Source organism: Chanodichthys erythropterus, chromosome 1 (genome assembly GCF_024489055.1).
Source record: "Chanodichthys erythropterus isolate Z2021 chromosome 1, ASM2448905v1, whole genome shotgun sequence".
Lineage (NCBI taxonomy): Eukaryota > Metazoa > Chordata > Actinopteri > Cypriniformes > Xenocyprididae > Chanodichthys > Chanodichthys erythropterus.
This window is the reverse complement of record NC_090221.1, coordinates 3,713,722-3,732,886: the sequence shown is the minus strand read 5'-3', so window position 1 is coordinate 3,732,886 and position 19,165 is coordinate 3,713,722. Positions and strand designations below refer to the sequence as shown.

General features: G+C 40.0%; 1 protein-coding gene across 2 annotated transcripts; it reads right to left on the bottom strand.

Moving 5' to 3' along the window:
• Positions 1 to 737: 737 nt before the first annotated feature.
• Positions 738 to 19,119, bottom strand: klhl3 (kelch-like family member 3). Of its 2 annotated transcripts, XM_067385091.1 has the most exons (15): positions 18,661 to 19,118; positions 18,070 to 18,192; positions 15,320 to 15,426; positions 14,076 to 14,197; positions 11,308 to 11,470; positions 11,086 to 11,195; positions 10,596 to 10,712; positions 8,618 to 8,767; positions 8,118 to 8,235; positions 7,843 to 8,040; positions 6,256 to 6,357; positions 5,875 to 6,003; positions 5,614 to 5,754; positions 4,367 to 4,510; positions 738 to 4,297 (listed from the first exon to the last, which is right to left on the bottom strand). In XM_067385091.1, exons 1-15 carry the CDS (start codon positions 18,672 to 18,674, stop codon positions 4,269 to 4,271), a joined length of 1,767 nt encoding a protein of 588 aa, XP_067241192.1. In that variant the 5' UTR covers positions 18,675 to 19,118; the 3' UTR covers positions 738 to 4,268. The 2 variants fall into 2 exon arrangements, with proteins under 2 accessions (XP_067241192.1, XP_067241200.1); XM_067385099.1 differs by lacking the exons at positions 5,614 to 5,754; positions 5,875 to 6,003 and having other exon boundaries at positions 18,661 to 19,119.
• Between the last annotated feature and the right edge of the window lie 46 nt (positions 19,120 to 19,165).

Sequence of the window (19,165 nt, the reverse complement as noted above, 5' to 3'; positions counted from 1 at the left end):
TTCTTCTATCTTCAGTTGCTTTCATCAAAGGCTGTGGCTTGAGTCAGTTGTAGCTCTTGTGTTTCTCTTTGATTTGCAGCTAAACATTATTTGGAAAATCAGACAAAAATACAAATGTACAAGGTTATTTAAAAAACAATATAGATTGTTTGTTGCAAAATACATAACCTATACAGATATTCATGTTGGCCTTTTTGGAAAGCGTAGGGGGACCGACTTGCTTCAATAGAGTGGGCGGAGCTAAGTCTTTTGGCGCGTTTTTCTTGTTGCACCGCCTTCTCTGATTGGTGGAATTTTCTGTACGGGCTCTGGGTAATGTAGGTTTTCACCAATATTCCGCTGTAAACCCGATTAGTTTAAAAACAAGTTGAAATTATGCGGGCTGACGGCTTCAACAGAAGCATACCATCGAATAACAACCTTGTTGATTACAGTAGAGCTGTATTTAAACGTTTGTAAGTTATCGTTAAAATCATTTTCCCTATGGAGAAAATGGATGGTTTTTACTTCTGAAACCAGACTGTTGACATGAGGATTGTCAATTGCACGAGTCTCACGCAGAAAGCGTTGAACGCTTATATTTGACGACCTGACATCTCCCAAGATCATTTTCACTTTCATCTTCTCTCATCTTTGCGATGTATGACTGACCGCTGCCCTCCAGTGGCAGTTCATAGACCACAACACATAAAGATGGCAATCAAATTCTCTTAACAAAGCTTAATTTAATACATTTGTTTAGAAATACATTAACACCTTGTTCACAAACCACATTCGTGCATAATCCATAGATGATGCACCACACTGGAATGTCATAGAGTTGTGGATTATGATGTTTAAAGACATCAAATGTAATGGCAGCAGTTAAACCAGGCAGGCATAGCACAAAATAAGCTCTGAACCACTGAGAACAACAAAAAAACATTATAAGGAATGTTTTAATGCATAGTATGACTTTCATATTAATATATATCCAAATGAACAAAGTAGCTTAGTGTGAAAATCTGTGATGTGAGCTGGGCTTAATTCTTAATCATTGACATCAAAATTAATTCACAATGATCAGTATTGTAAACAATGAAGTTTTACAGAGCCTAACTCAATAATGAGGAACACAACATTAGAAGACTTAATATTTTTAAAATAAAATAAAACAGTCTTCAAATGTCCAATTCTGTTGAATCACAGATCCAAAACACCCAGTGAACCAGCATCCCATATCAGGGTAGAACAGGATAAATGGTGTACTTTCAAAAATATTTGCTGTCTTGATATTTACCTGCGATTGAAATAGAAGTCTACCGAGTGCTGACGAAGATGAACAGTGCAATTTTACCAAAGAGACACCAAGCCAGTGCTGTTTCAGTGACTGCATCCATAGAGTTATTATTAAGAGTCTGTGTGTCCAACATGGACGATTGCACACTAAACTGCATCATGAAAAAAGCTTATGTACAAGTAACTAACATACAGTATAATCCATATGATTAGGAGTTACATTTGGCACATTAAGGTGCGGTCACGTTGTTTTGCAAATGTTTACAGGCAAAATCCAGTAATTTCAATACAGAAATCCACGCCATCAGGACATTTTATGAGGGCGAAAGATTTCTGTAACCTGCTTGGTTTTAAAGTGACCTCTGTGTGAGCTGTGCTTCATACATCACTACAGTACGCGATATTTTGCAGAAATGGCGCTAATGTGACCGCACCTTTAAGGCCCGTTCACACCAAGAACGATAACTATATGTGTCCACACCAATGAACGATAATGGTCTGTTTATTCTAAATTCACACGCTGCGGTTTCAAAGTGTGTACATGTTTTTGCTGTTCTTGTTGCATTCACACGGTTTTAACCAGCAGATGTCCTCAACATGCTATGTTTCGAGTGAATAGCTAGTGTAATCGATCTAATCTAACAGTGAATTTAGCTGATGAAGTCAATATAATGGAATAAAAACAACACCTAGTCCTTTTTACTGCAACTTCAAAGGAAGCATGACAATGTTGTCGAAACTAGCGCTGGATACCTGAGGTAATTTTATTTTACACTGTTTGCTAGCCTGACATATACTTCTCAATATTTATTCCAACAGTATGACTGATTGTTTTCCATATATCCATTTTCTTTAAAGTATTTTTGAAAAGGGGGTTTGACTTGTCAATACAGTGGTGGCTTTTTCTGAACCTCAGCGATTAACTTTTTCGAAATGTCGTCCGCCATTTAAAACGCGCAAGCCCTTAAATTAAAATGGATTCTGATTGGCTGTCAGTGTTTTATCGTTCAACAAAAAAAGTGATCCCAATGATATTGTTTCTCTATATCGTTATTGCTGAGGTGTGGACTGCTATTTAGAACTACACTATATTGCCATATGTTTTGGGACACCTGCCTTTACGTGCACATGAACTTTAATGTCATCCCATTCTTAATCCGTTTAATATGGAGTTGGCCCACCCTTTGCAGCTATAACAGCCTCAATTCTTCTGGGAAGGCTTTCCACAAGGTTTAGGAGTGTGTTTATGGGAATTTTTGACCATTCTTCTAGAAGCGCATTTGTGAGGTCAGGCAGTGATGTTGGCGAGAAGGCCTGGCTCACAGTCTCCACTCTAATTCATCCCAAAGGTGTTCTGTCAGGTTGAGGTCAGAACAGTCAAGTTCCTCCACACCAAACTCGCTCATCCATGTCTTTACGCACCAGTGCACAAAGCAAGGTCCATAGTCACGTTGGAACAGGAAGGGGACTTCCCCAAACTGTTCCCACAAAGTTGGGAGCATGAAATTGTCCAAAATGTCTTGGTATGCTGAAGCATTAAGAGTTCCTTTCACTGGATTTAAGGGTTCAAGTCCAACCCCTGAAAAACAACCCCACACTATAATCCTCCCTCCACCAACACTTGACACAATGCAGTCAGGCAAGTACCGTTTTCCTGACAACCGCCAAACCCAGACTCGTCCATCGGATTTCCAGACAGAGAAGCGTGATTGGTCACTCCAGAGAACACGTCTCCACTGCTCTAGAGTCCAGTGGCTCGTGCTTTACACCACTGCATCCGACGCTTTGCATTGCACTTGGTGATGTAAGGCTTGGATGCAGCTGCTCGATCATGGAAACCCATTCCATGAAGCTCTCTACGCACTGTTCTTGAGCTAATCTGAAGGCCACATGAAGTTTGGAGGTCTGTAGCTACTGACTCTGCAGAAAGTTGGCGACTTCCGCACACTGTGCGCCTCAGCATGCGCTGACCCCGCTCTGTGATTTTACGTGGCCTACCATTTCATGGCTGAGTTGCTGTTGTTCCCAATTTCTTCCACTTTATGATACCACTAACAGTTGAACATGGAATTTTTAGTAGTGAGGAAATTTCACAAATGGACTTATTGCACAGGTGGCAACGCTTGAATTCACTGAGCTCCTGAGAGCAACCCATTCTTTCACAAATGTTTGTAGAAACAGTCTGCTTGCCTAGGTGATTGATTTCATACACCTGTGGCCATGGAAGAGATTTGAACACCTGAATTCAATGATTTGGAGGGGAGTCCCAATACTTTTGGCAACATAGTGCATATCTTTATAGTTATCGTTCTTGGTATGAACGGGCTTTTACCCTGTGAGATTTATATGGTGTTTCTGTTTAGCAGTTTAACATCCTCAATACTATATGGCACAAAAGCAGCTGGTTAAAACAACTTATAGAATTGTTCCCATATTACTTTTCATACAAACGTAAAACATTAAGTAACCCTGTAACCAAAACAACAGATGTCAGTGATATCCAGTCCTGATCCAGTTTAAAGGGTGTCATAAGCATTAGTGTTAGCCTGTAGTATCAGTTTTGACATCTTACGCGAGTGTCATAGTTCAGAGCGTTGTATGTCAGTAGTAAAGCAGGCAGAGAGGCCTCTATTGGCACATTCTTCACCTGCACCTAGACTACCACCCAGATCCCGCACAGGGCGTAGGTCCGGTGGTCGTCCCTTACATGCTCTGTCCTGGCAGATTCAGTCCTGTCAGGCCTGTGTAACTGAGGTCTCATTTAATACTGTATGGGGCGACCATGTGACCTCTCTGTTAATAACAGAGCTAAATGGCACTTTCTGGAGACTGGGAGAGGTCAGGGCTTGGTGCGTTTGTGAAGCAGTCAGGCTTTTAGATGGAGAGCTTCAAACACCTGTCAGCATCTGGATTCTGCTTTAAATCACTGTCTGTCTGTCACAGCTCAGTCCTCGACAGGTGTGAAGTGGCCCGCTGCCCAGGACTTTTAGTCATAATGACTTGTCAATAACTGACACCCCTGAAATAGACAAAACAGCAGATTAGTTTAGCTTTAGCTGTATAAAGAGGTCATAAGAGTGAAACAGACCTGCGTAGCTGCGGCCATTGCTCATGTTGGTGGGGATGAGACTCCATTTATCAGCAGCGGGGTCGTAGTATTCTACAGAGGACAGGTTGCATGACCCGTCGTCTCCTCCGATCACATAGAGTAAACCGTTTATGGCACACACTCCTAGAGACAAACACACTTAACTCAGAACTGCAGGCCTTTCCTGCTCTTCCTTGAAAAAACAATGATTTTAAAGGTCTTGTGTTTGACATTCACAACAGGAACCCTTGTGAACATACTTTAGCCCTTGTAACACAAGTTTATGATCAAAACTTTCAAAATGTGTCAAGACTACTAAAATAAAATTAAAATGTTCTGGATTTAAGAGATATAATCATTTACTGTTCTTATATTGCTTTGGCACATATACACAATATCATTAGAAAATGATCAATGGTTTCTCTAGATCAGACTCTTATTCCTCGTCTGGGATCATGTAGAGCTCTTTGAAGCTGCACTGAAACTGACATTTGGACCTTCAACCCGTTGAACCCCAGTGAAGTCCACTATATGGAGAAAATCCTGGAATGTTTTCCTCAAAAACCTTAATTTCTTTTCGACTGAAGACAGAAAGACATGAACATCTTGGATAACATGGGGCTGAGTAAATTATCAGGAAATTTTAGTGAACTAATCCTTTAATGGTTAATCAGTGAATCATTTTGGTATATCTATATATTTCTATAGATATAGTTTCTATAGAACTTTTGTTTGCAATTTCCGATACAGAACATTTAGCCTCATTCCCATATCTGACTCACACTTTTAGGAGTGAATTTTGTTGATAAACATCAATATGCATGGACAAACTATACACAATATACACAGAAAACAAATTATTTAAAACATCAGTCTCAACATTATTGTAATTTTGCAGTGTAAATGCATTCTTGCTACCTCTAAGCTTCACTAAATCGTCTGTGTAAATACATCTAAATGCCACTTCAGATGCAGCTTCTGATTTCATTTGACTGGTTACAATTCAGCATGAAAGATGACGCATACATTTATTAAGGTTAGGGGGAAAATGCCCTTTATAAAAATAAAAAATGTCCTGGGAATCAAATTGAGAGGACAAATGACGCCGAAAGAACACTGATGCGAATAAATTACATTTACGCAATTACTTTTTTTATTTGCACAAGTAAACCAATTTACTTATCTAATGGACAAGCACATGACACTGCTCAATGTCGAGCACTGCTGTCTCTCCTCCGTTTGCTCACCTGCGTTCCTTCGGCACATGTTCATGTCACACACTTGTCTCCAGTTGTTACTGGCAGGGTCATAAACCTCCACACTCTTCCTCACTAGAGGACCATCGTGTCCACCTGCAGCATACAGCTGTCCATTGAGCACTCCAACACCTGTACACACAAACACACACACAATCGCATCCCTGCCAGTGAATAAGTGGAGATGCCAACTGTAAGAACCAACAGAAGTGCGCCCAATGTAATTAAAATCATGTCCAAAGAAGAACTAACCAGCTCCACTGCGTCTAGTGCTCATGTCCGCCACATAGCACCACTTATTAGTGACTGGGTTAAACTCCTCTACAGTACTCAAACACTGCCGAGATGCTCCATCATAACCTCCAACAGCATAAAGCTTTCCTGTACAAGCATCAGACACACTGTGTGAAATCACTACACAAAAGAGTGTGTGCAAATGAACTCAAGTAAACTACTATGCAAATCAAATCTGCAGTTATATAAACAAATATGTAACAACACCCAAAAGGTAAAATGTTGCGAAATGTTCTCTGCAAATTAATTATTGCAAAATCATGCCACTTAAAACATTATTGTTGCATGCCTCAGTATGTTGAGCAGATTGCTCAACACACATGTACTCAAAGTGCTCACCGTCAACCACGCCCACCCCAACACTGCTACGCCTGGTGTTCATGGGAGCCACAAACACCCACTCATTAGCCTTGGGGTTATACGCCTCCACTGACGACAGACCTGCAGAGAGAGAGAGATACATTCATCAGCTATTCAAATCGTCAGTGAAACAGGGATAAAATGAGGCTGGTTGTGCATGTCCTAAAACCAGACAGAGTTGGTTTAAATGTAAAGATATAGTAAAAATAATAAAAAAAAAAACACACCACCATTCAAAAGAAGTCTATTATGCTCAGCACTACTGCATTTATGTGATCAAGAATACAGCAAAAATAGTGATACTGTGAAATAATACCATATAAAATATATACTTTTTTCCCTTTCTTTTTAACTATAATGTAATTTATTTCTTTAATGGCAAAGCTCCAGTCTTCAGTGTCACATGATCGTTCGGAAATAATTCTAATATGCTGATTTGCTGCTAAAAAAAACAAGCATTTTTTGTTATTATTACTGTCAATGTTAAAAATAGTTGGGCTTCTGTGGAAATTATATTCTATTATATATGGATTATATTTGAAATCTTTCACATGGTTATAAATGTCTTTACTTTCACTTTAAAGAGGACCTATTATGCCCTTTTTACAAAATGTAATATATGTCTCAGGTGTCTGTGAAGTTTCAGCTCAAAATACCCCACAGATCATTTATTATACCATGTTGCAAATACCCATTTTTGAGTGGAAGGAAAAACATGCTGCTTTCGTGCATGTGCCTTTAAATGCAAATTAGCTGCTGCTCCCCGCCCGCTATACAGAACAGGGCGGGGCCTGTACAGCTCGTACCTCGGATACTCTGCTAAAACACACAAACAAAATATCCGTTTGATTTTGATTATTATCTCCATCATGGCCACGCTCATGTGACATTGCAGTTCATCATCATCATGAAAGTTTATTATCTGCATGTGTTTTAAAGCCATATCAGTCTAAACTTCTGATATATGGTTTTCTGAGCACACATATCTGAAGCACGCGCACAGAAAGCTGTCTGTCAGACAACACGTTGTGCAAGTTCACATCTTACTGCTCTTAAACTGTCAAATACACACAAGGTTATGTCAAAAACACAAAAAAAGTTCACAAACACAGTCGGTTATGTCTGTGAACATAAAGAAATCACGTGTATATTAGAACTGCTTATTAAAGTGACAGCAGCGTAATATTTATCTGTTGTTAAAATGAATCAAACAACTATGAAAACAGGAAATCATGCACTGCTCTTGACTGAATAACTTTAGTAGCTTTAATAAGAACACATTTCTTGAATGCTGCTGTTACATGCTCATTTAGGGCTCTATGTTAATAGGGCAGATTCTATCAGCAAGCTATAATCTGCAAACAGCTTGTTCTGAGACACTTCTAATGATTTATAGGGATTACAAAAAGAGGAGTGGGTGGATTTTTACCATTACAGAGAGTGGTTGTGCACACACACTACTGACACACATTTGTGTTCAAACACCATGTAAAAGTGAATTTTGCATAATAGGTCCCATTTAAGTAGTGTATAAATAAACCTGAGATTAATTTTTCAAAGATATACCTGTACTCCCATCAAAGCCGCCGACAGCGTACAGCAGGTCCCCCAGTACAGCTGCTCCTAAAGTGCTGCGGCGCTCCTGCATGCTGGGAACGGAGCTCCACTGATCCTTCAGCCCATCATACACATCCACTGTCCGCACACGCAAAGAGCCGTTAAATCCCCCCACAGCATACACCTTACCGGCCATATACACCACACCTAAATGAGCCACAAAGACAGAGAGTTAGACCAAGAGAAGAGCACACAGAGCGATGAGGAACAGAACAGAGAGCAACCTGCTCGACAGCGTCTGGAGGGTAAGTCAGCCACCTGGTACCAGCGGTCCTCTTGAAAGTCATAGCACTCCACGCTGCGGATGGCTTTAGGTGCCTGACCCCCTACGACCATCATCACCTGCAAGAGTCAAAAGAAAAAAAATCAACCTGCTGTCCCATAAATGCTGTCCCATAAACGTATTTTCCATACTAGACCAGTCTATGCACATGTGCAGTCATGAGCAAGTCTCAAAGCGGGATGTATTCTGTCATAATGTGTTGCACTTTTTTCTCATTCATAATAATTATAATAATATATTAATATAGATGCACTATAATTATACTAATTATAGTGCATCTTGGAATATATACAGACAGTCTTTAACAGCCTGTGGTTAGCAGATTAAATTACTTAGTGAATCGTTCAGGAAACCACAGATAATAAAGCACTAGTAAGTACATCCAAACTTTCCTGGCACTGTATGTTTGAAGTGAATCCTTGTGTTGCAGTATGTTAATACCTTAGGCAGACTGACTGGTGTGCGTGGTCTGGTTCTGTCAGTCTTTATAAGGTGCCTCTGGTCTGCAGGTAAAAGGTGGTACTTCATCGCCTCAATGAGGAAGTCCTTACAAGTGTTGTTGTTTTTTATCAAGGGTTCCTCTTCTACAATCTGTACAAATACACATTTAAATCCTAAAAATAATGCTTTAAGGGTTAGTTCACCCAAAATTCTGTCATTAAGTACTCACCCTCATGTCGTTCCACACCCGTAAGAACTTCAGAACACAAATTAAAGGGATAGTTCACCCAAAAATGAAAATTTTATGTTTATCTGCTTACCCCGAGCGCATCCAAGATGTAGGTGACTTTGTTTCTTCAGTAGAACACAAATGATGATTTTTAACTACAACCGTTGCAGACTGTCAGTCTTATAATGCGAGTGAATGGGAACACAATCAATAAGAGTCGAAAAAACTTGCATATATAAATCCAAATTAAACCCTGCGGCTCGTGACGACGCATTGATGTCCTAAGACACAAAACGATCAGTTTGTGCGAGAAACTGAACAGTATTTATATTATTTTTTACCTCTAATACACCACTATGTCCAACTGCGTTCAGCACTCGGTTAGTGAAGTCTGATCGCGCTCTGACAACGGCAGTGATGTCTTGCGCTTATACTAGCGTTGCACGATATACCGGTACTAGAAAGGTATCGCGATACCCTGCTTTTAAAAACGTTCCGGTTCTTCATTTTATTAGTACCAGAACTTTGAGTGCCAGCTGTATTTCCTAATGTGTGACAGCAGGGGGCAGTGTGCGTGCAGCGCGCTGCTTCTAAGGCAAATTTAGTGCGTTTATTCCTCTCAACTGCGCAATGGCTTTTATGGTGATGGAACGAGAGGTATGGTTGCAAATACAGGTGCACTTGCAGACCGTCCACAAATTGTTGAGAAAGCAGATGCATATTTTACTTACATTGCCGACAGTCAGGGCAAGCCCACGGACATCACAAAGCCCGTCTGTAAAAGATGTTACAAAATAACGCAAGCGAAGGGAGTCAAAAGCATCTTGCCGTCAAATATCCCGATTTGTACAAAGAATTTAAAGAGCGGCAGGTTAGTGAATGTGATACCAGCATTATGTTTATACTCTCAAACATTAAATGAGTGTTATTTATTTATTTTACTCGTGCAAGCAGACCTCCGCAAAGAGGTGTATTATTGAGTCTAAGTTTAATAAGTGAATCTGGTTGCAAAAATAAAATTAATTTAAAAATACATAATTATGTGAAGGGTATATACAGTTATTTTTAACCAATTTATGCTTTAATGACATTGCTCTAATTATTTACAGTAATATAATTTTTATAATACCTTACTGTCAAAAACACCTAAATGTATAAAAAAAGTATAACAGCAAATAATTCACAATTTTATTGAGCATGAAAATAATAAACATTAAAAATTATATTAAGTCTAACTAACTTCATGGCATCCAGAATTATCAGCCTGCACACTGGTGAAGAAAGAAGTTCTGTCATATGTTATTTATTTACTTTTCCTGCTTTTTTTTATTTTTGCCATAGTATCGTTTAAGTATCGGTATCATGATATATAAGATGGGTATCGTATCGAAGTCAAAATTTTGGTATCGTGACAACACTAGCTTATACTTCAATGAAGTATTCGTAAAATTAAGGTTGAACCACTGTAGTCACATGGACTAGTTTAACAATGTCTTTAGTACCTTTCTGGACCTTGAAAGTGTTGATTATATTGTCGTCTATGGACGAGTCATATACCTCTCAGATTTCATCAAAAATATCTTAATTTGTGTTCCGAAGATGAACGAAGGTCTTATGGGTGTGGAACGACATGAGGGAGTAATAAATGCAGGAAATTCAATTTTTGGCTGAACTAACCCTTTAAAGAAAACCAGAAATGCAATCACAACAAATATAGAGAGCTTGCTATGAAACTGTGAGCAGCCATACCTGAACCAGGTAATCTCTGGATAGCAAGGGCAGCCGAACATGTTCCATGAGCTTAGGCATGTGCTCCAAACGGGCCTCTTTATCATGCTTTATCCAGGTGATCATGGCCTCAAAAACCTGGGGGTGTAACAGACCAGAACAAAGTGAACTATATGTTTCTCTGCATATTGCATGATTGCTTCTCAAAGCCATCCTCGCTGCTCAAATGACACTGATGCATCTGACAGATGACAGCTGCCATCAAGTGGGTGTGTGAGTGCAGACTGAAGACGCAAGTTACTCGTAAGCAGAGAGCAGCTAATGCAGTGTGACTGACAGATGGCTCGGCGTCTCCGTCAGCATCACACACCAGCATGCGTGTAAGAACCAACCATCAACTGTCTGTTGTCTACAGATCATGCAAGGCTGAGCTAAAAACAGATTTTGTGATGTGACAAAACATTGAAATTGAGAAGCACAATATGCAGATGCAAACTGGGCAATGCGTTACCCTCTCTTCAGTGGACACGGTCAGTTTGTCACTGGAGATCAGACTGCACACCTGCTGCAAAGAGAGGGCCATGAACTCCTCACCGACCATGACATCAGTGAAGTGCTGCTCTGTTTCAAACAAGCAAAGACAGTATCTTAACATAAAAATACATACTGGTGGGTTGCTTATTCGACTAGCTGTTACCCATCCCACAATGACTCAAGAAAGAAGAGAGCTCACCGGCATAAGCGTGGGCCTGGCTGAGCAGTCCTGTGCAGGCGTGAAGGTCAGCGAACGCTCGGATGCCCAGGCAGTTGGTGGGATGAAGCTGCGTCTGCAGGAAGTCACAGCAAACCTGCCGAACATCCATCAACTGCAGCAGGCTGGCAGCTGGGAGTAACACCTGAACACAGCAGGAATTACACAAAGAGATGAAAACACATCACACACACTATATAAGATGTAACCAGCCAGCCTGTCAACCAAATTCATGATGACTAACCAGTCACTGTGCACTTCTATAACTGTGTGGTTTGGGTCAATCACCATATCAGACACAAGTAGATTGCAATGGACTGATTTGCACTAATGCAGATCCTACAAAAAGCTAACACACCCACTACTATCCTTTGGTGTTGATGCCACCCATGCTTTGGGCAATAATAACTCTCATTTATAAATACAATTAAAAAAGGTTCAAATAAAATGACAGGGAAAAAGTACTGAACACACTAACAGAAATTGTGTCTAATACTTGTTGGAAAAGCCTTTGTTTGCAATGACAGCTTCAAGACACGTCCTGTATGAACAAATCAATCGCTCACAGTGCTCAGGTGGGATTTTGGTCCATTCGTCGTCTTTAAATCTTGAACATTCCCTCTTGTGAATCTTAATCTTCAATTTCTTCCACATATGCTCTATTGGGTTGATTGACTGGGCCATTCCAACAACTTTTTTTTCCTCTGGAACCAATTCAAATTCAGTATGCTTGGGATCGCTGTCCTACTGGAAGGTCCACCTGCGTCTCATCCTCCTCATCCTGGTGGATGGCCACAGATTCATCTCAAGATTTTCCCAGTACATGGCTCCATTCATCTTCCCTTAAATAATATGGATTCCATGAGAAGGGAAACTGCCTCATACCATGATGCTTCCACCTCCAAAGTTCAATAGTCATGTTTACATGTTCCGATTGAAAGATTTGGTGGACTGTTTACATAAGACGTTATATAATCCGATATGGAGTTTACATGTGCAGGCGCTTTCAATCAGAATGACTTTGTGACATGTGCACATTAGGTTATGTCCTATTTGCCGCCTTGTATTCATGTCAACATGGAGTTCTATTATTTCTTATGCACACTTTACACTTTTTATGTAAAGTGTTGCTCTTAATCAAGCAGCAACAGTGTGAATTTGTAGTATATTACTGCAGGAAGGTATGAGGAAAAGACGGGCGCAGGAAGCTGACCTTTTTGGTGGCTGTGCATCTCGATACTACCCTTTCCTCTGAAGAAAAGCAGAAGCATGTGGATGAAGGTCCGTAGTAATGATACAATGAGTTCCTTCAGTGTATTTAATAAATGTGTTGTTTCAGTTTTACTCCAATTTAATTTTGCTGCCGCAATCTGTCAACCCCCGGCCTCTTGGCGTGATGATGTAGATGCAATTGGTTTAATTCGTTTACATGGCAGAATTTTTGTTTTGTTCGGTTTATAGAAAGGTTTATCCCACCCCTCTCAAACCGATTACAATCTCATTTAGTTTGGGCATTTTTATTCTGATTGGGGTGTTTATATGGAGCATTTTCAATCGGATTGGACTTTTAAACCGATTACAATGCTCCATGTAAACGCACCTACATGGTATTCAAGGTATTTGTGTAGGAGCAGTGTGAAGTGTCCTAGTTTTCATCTGGAGAGGATGGGCAGATGCTCCAGTGGTATTTTTAGGGTCATATGAAAAGCCATTTCTTCTCCAAACATGGCGTGTGGTATTATTGCCAAAAAGTGTGATTTTTGTCGAATCTGACCAGACTACATTCTCCGGCATTTCCAAATGTTGTCTAGAAAACTTCAAACAAGCTTCAACATGCCTTTCTTTAATAATGGCATCTTCCGGGGTGAGAGTGCATGGATCGTAGCGGTGGAGTGCATTGCCTATTGTTTTCTCAGTGACAAGCGTACCTGCTGCCTCCTTGGCTCTTGGGCTACTCTTCTGACTAACCTTCTGATTTCTTGATCAGAAGTCCTGTGAGGAGCTCCTGTGTGTGGCCGGTTGAATTGAAGCACTGGAACTGTGTTTAATAAAAAAAAATGTTGACGTGCTGAATAATTTTTTCCCCACTGTTTAAAAAGGTATTTTAATAGAGATTCAATTATTAGTAAACCATTGCAAAGTGTAGAAGCTAGTGTCTCCACATCTAATTATATACTGAATTAATTATATGAATTAAATTGGCGAATTATGAAAATAAAAAAATTAACATTAAAGCAATGGCCACAGGAAAGTACGAGACTGAATTTAGAAAAGAGCATCTACACATTATAACTCTAATATGGCCACTTTCTTCTTAGAAAAGGAATGGAAATTGCTTTTGGGGGAAGTATAACATACGGAATCCCCATGGACCAACTAAGCCATAAACAGCCGCTACCCCCACTGGAGCATCTGCCCATCCTCTCCAAATGAAAACTAGGACACTTCACACTGCTCCTACACAAATACCATGAAGCTTCTCAGATCATCTGTTCTCCTCTGCTGTGTTCTGCTTCTGTACATCTAAACAAAAGGCCCACACACAAACAACAGAACACACTGGGACAATTGAGCTCCAACGAAAAGGGCAAAGTGCACATCACAGAAAACTTCCTCTCCAGCTCTGCTCATTTCCTCTGCTAATAATGAGAGGAAATGCCCTGCCTCTCAGTGCTCAAAACAGAGCACCAGAGGCAGAGAGCGAAATCAGCCTTTACACAAAGATCTACAGTACATGTGTCTTGACTTACCTGAACATTATCCTCAGACACTTCGATCTCAGCAGTGTAAATATAATCCACCAGCTTCAAGAGCGTCTGTCCATCAACATCCCTGATCTCAACATGGTGGGCCTTGCTTTCACTCATGTCACCTGAACAAATCCAGCACAACACAACATACAGATCCAGCAAACTCTCAATCAAACATCTAAAAGATGAACTGTTGAAAATGAGATTTAAAGGGTTAGTTCACCCAAAAATGAAAATAATGTCATTAATTACTCACCCTCATGTCGTTCCACACCTGTAAGACCTTCCTTAATCTTCAGATGCAAATTAAGATATTTTTGTTGAAATCCAATGGCTCAGTGAGGCCTTCATAGCCAGCAATGACATTTCCTCTCTCAAGATCCATTAATGTACTAAAAACATATTTAAATCAGTTCATGTGAGTACAGTGGTTCAATATTAATATTATAAAGCGACGAGAATATTTTTGGAGTGCCAAAAAAACAAAATAACGACTTATATAATAATGGCCGATTTCAAAACACTACTTCATTGAGCTTTGGAGTGTTATGAATCTTTTGTGTCAAATCAGCGGTTCGGAGCGCCAAAGTCACGTGATTTCAGCAGTTTGGCGGTTTGACACGCGATCCAAATCATGATTCGACACAAGATTCATAACGCTCCGAATCTTCCTGAAGCAGTGTTTTGAAATCGGCCATTATTATATAAGTCGTTATTTTGTTTTTTTGGCACTCCAAAAATATTCTCGTCGCTTTATAATATTAATATTGAAACACTGTACTCACATGAACTGATTTAAATATGTTTTTAGTACATTAATGGATCTTGAGAGAGGAAATGTCATTGCTGGCTATGGAGGCCTCACTGAGCCATCGGATTTCAGCAAAAATATCTTAATTTGTGTTCTGAAGATGAACGAAGGTCTTACCCTTTAAATAAGCAAGAATGAACATCAAGAATAATCAGCAAGGACACTTAATATTACCTAATGTAATGTAAATACTATGTAAACATTTAGGTGTCAGCCTTCAATAAAGGGTTATTTCACCCAAAAAGGAAAATGTTTTGTGTTTACCAGTTTTGGAATGACATGACGGTGAATAAATGATGACATAATTTTCATTTTTTAAATTCATAATCATAGATCCTACATTGCTAAGTATTGGAGAACAACAGAGTGCAGTGAGAGACATGTTGCTCTCATCAATGTAAGAAAAGCATTAGTACATGTTTATAAAGAGTACCTGTGAACATGGCGCAGAAGTAAGGACTGCAGGACGCTAACACTACTCTGTGAGCTGGTACCTCCACTTCACCCGCCACCAGCAGAACGTCACAAAGCATCCTCCTACTGCGATTATACAGAAAATGAAAGAAAACTGAGGATCTAGACCAGAGCTGTTTCTCCTAAAAGTATCATAAGCCTACATACTGTATGTTGTAGAAACCATTGGCACCAATGGACTCTACAATCTACTAAGAATCACAATATTTTTGGGAAATGAGATGTCTTATGGACATGCAGCATACACAATAATTAAAAATCAGGTTTTGCACTTTTCACAATACAAAAAATGTGAAGCAGTTTTTACAGAAAATGTTGATGTTTATAATAGGCTATTTTAATATCTTCATGCCTTATAGTCACATTTAGTAGATTAGAGCTGAATACAGGCATAACATTATGACCACCTTCCTAATATTGTGTTGGTCCACATTTAAAGCCCTGACCCATCAATGCATGTTCTCCATTAGACCCCTGAAGGTGTGCTGTGGTATCTGACACCAAGATGTTAGCAGCAGATCCTTTAAGTCCAGTAAGTTGTGAGGTGGAGCCTCCACGGATCTGACTTGTTTGTTCAGCACATCCCACAGATGCTCGATTGGATTGAAATCTGGGGAATTTGGAGGCCAAGTAAACACCTGAAACTCGTGCTCCTCAAACCATTCCTGAACCATTTTTGCTTTGTGGCAGGAGCATTATCCTGCTGAAAGAGGCCACAGCCTCTAGGGAGTACATGGTCTGCAACAATGCAAACAATCAAAGTAACATCCACATGGATGGCAGAAGCATCACACTGCCTCCGCCGGCTTGCCTTCTTCCCATAGTGCATCCTGGTGCCATGTGTTCCCCAGGTAAGCGATGCACACATACCCGGCCATCCACTTGATGTAAAAGAAAACATGATTCATCAGACCAGGACACCTTTTTCCATTGCTCCGAGGTCCAGTTCGGATGCTCACGTGTCACTGTTGGTGCTTTCAGCAGGTCAGCATGGGCACCATGACTGGTCTGCAGCTATTCAGCCCCATACGTGTGTATTCTGACACCTTTCTATCAGAACCAGCATTAACTTCTTGAGCAGTTTGAGCTACAGTAGCTCGTCTGTTGGATCAGACCACACGGGCCAGCCTTCACTGAGTCTGAGCCGGTTCACCACTGTTCCTTCCTTGGACCACTTTTGATAGATACTGACCACTGCAGACCGGGAACACCCCACAAGAGCTGCAGTTTTGGAGATGCTCTGACCCAGTCGTCTAGCCATCACTTGCCCATTATTCCTGCTTCTAACACATCAACTTTGAGGACAAAATGTTCATTTGCTGCCCACTAACAGGTGCCGTGATGAAGAGATAATCAGTGTTATTCATTTCACCTGTCACTGCTCACAATGTTATGCCTGGTCGGTGTATGCTATAGTCGGTAAACATATGTGTATGTGAGCATAAAGTTGGACCTACTTGTATATTATATAACTTTATCTAAAGAGCTGGGTGATAATATAGTTACATTGTGCAAAAAAATTAAAACAGACAATTTCAAGACCATAACTAAATATTTAATTTTGTCAGGGACCAAATTTAAAGGTGCAGTATGTAAAAATTTAGTCCGCTAGAGCCTATTCAAAAAGGTGTAGCTTGATGATGCCAAGTTTGAGCATGTAACCTTGGGACATGTGGTCTTCACCTCACAGCCGGTGCGAAAGAACAGGGATAGGACTCGGGAAGAAATCATGTTCATGGATGCGATTATTAACGTTACTGTAGTACGAAGCAGAGCATGAGCGAGTGTTGTGGGAGCTGAACGAGGAGCTGGAGCGATTGATCAACACACGCCTCACGAGCAGCGGGACTTTTATTATGCCACAGTCGCCTGCGCCGCTTCCGCTTTTCCGGTCATGAGTATGAGGTAACGCAGCTCTGTTTATCACATTAGATACATTTGAGAGTGTTGAAAATGATGTTATAACGTTACTCTGTGCGTTCGCTCGGCGGCTGCTGTGAGACACTGTTGCACACTGCAGTAAGATAGATCGATTTTACAATATCATATTAAATGCTGGATGGCTTGTGTTGATAAATGGCATGCAATTAATTTTAAACATATTGTATGATGGAGAAAATGCTGTATTACTGTTACTAAAAATAAAGCTGCATCTGATTATGCTATGTTAGCTACTTGACAAAATAGTGTTTTTCTCTGAGGCATGGTGAAGCATGGTACGCGCAAAAAAACCAAGAAAATTTATTTTTAAACTAAGACTAAACGTGTTGAGCAATATAAACAACAATGAATTTTCTGTCTATAAATATATCAAAACAGTTGTTCCCTTGTCTATTAAAATGTGTAATATATTAAAGCGTCTTTGGTGTTTCCATGGTTTCTACAAAATAAAACCTGAAACCGAGGGTAACGCGGGTATGACGCAATTGACAGGCGACTCCTCACACGTCCCGGAGCCTTGATTAAAATTGCAATTTTCTCACACTTTACAAATAGTTGCAAACATTAGGGATATTGTAAGTACTCAAGTGAACAAAATATATAACACTGTACTAGCGGTTTTTGGATATTTTACTGCAAAAATCTTACATATTGCACCTTTAATGTAAAGAATCCATTCCATCCAAGTGAACCACTGACTGAAAAAATGTCCCCATCAATGTTATCTCACCTGAATAACATAAGTAGGTTCTGAGTAAGTTTACCAACCTTCTCAAGTCATTCATAAGCCGAAAGGCTTTCCTCATGTGTGTGTGACTGAAGGTGTGCAACCCTGGGTCTTTGGCATCCTCCTGAGAATCCAAACTAGGCAGAGGACAAGGGAGTCCATATCTAATGAATGAAAGAAAAAGATGTCTGCAACTAATATGTTTAATGTTTTAAAACCATTAAACTCTAAAATAACAGATCTCTTGCTCTTAACATAAACTAACTTTAACTAGTTTTGCATGACAGATACCATTTTGATGATAAAAGCAAGTAAGTTATATTGACCACATCGAGAATCAACCGCACGAGATCAACTGCTGGCCTGCAATATTTCAAACATGTTTAATTAGATTCTTATATATAAAACTTAAACATGAGATATCATGTTAGATTATTCGCTGCTGGATTCGCGAATGCACAACACACAGCTAGCAATTTAGCTGCTACAAATAGTAGTAACAGCAATACGAGATGCGTTCTCCTGTTTGGTTCAAATAAGAACTTCACCGTTTACAAATGAAGTCGGTTTGCTCTTTACCAAAAACATTTGTTAGTTAAATCCATCTTTTCTCCGTTACAACACACACTTACCCGTCACAGTCCATATCCGAGCAGTATCGCGCTAGACAGTTGGCTAAAGTTAGCTTGCTACATTATTTTCGTGCAGGTTTTGTAAGTCTCAGGTATTTCTTTTATTGACGTTAGTGGTCGTTTAAAGCCTCAAGTCGAGTGTTAAATGTTTTCATCAGTCTGTTTCGTGGTCAGTGCTGTCTTTCATGAGATGGCCGTGGTTGTTTATCTGACTGGATAGCTGCTCGCAGCTATCGCTGGGCTCTTTGACTTTACATCCGAGAACGTCGTTACGGCCCTCCATCATCACCGCGTTGCCTGGCAACAGTGATACAATCGCGCCATAGTCACCAAGGTCACTCTTCATATCCGTCATCAACTATATATAAAAAGTTAATCATTGATATGGTTATAGTTTAAAAGCTAGGTAAATATTTCTCAGCTTATTTCATATCTTTAAAGTGATAGTTCACCCAAAACTGAAAACGTTTGTCCCTCGGGTTGTTTCAAACCTGTATAATTTCTT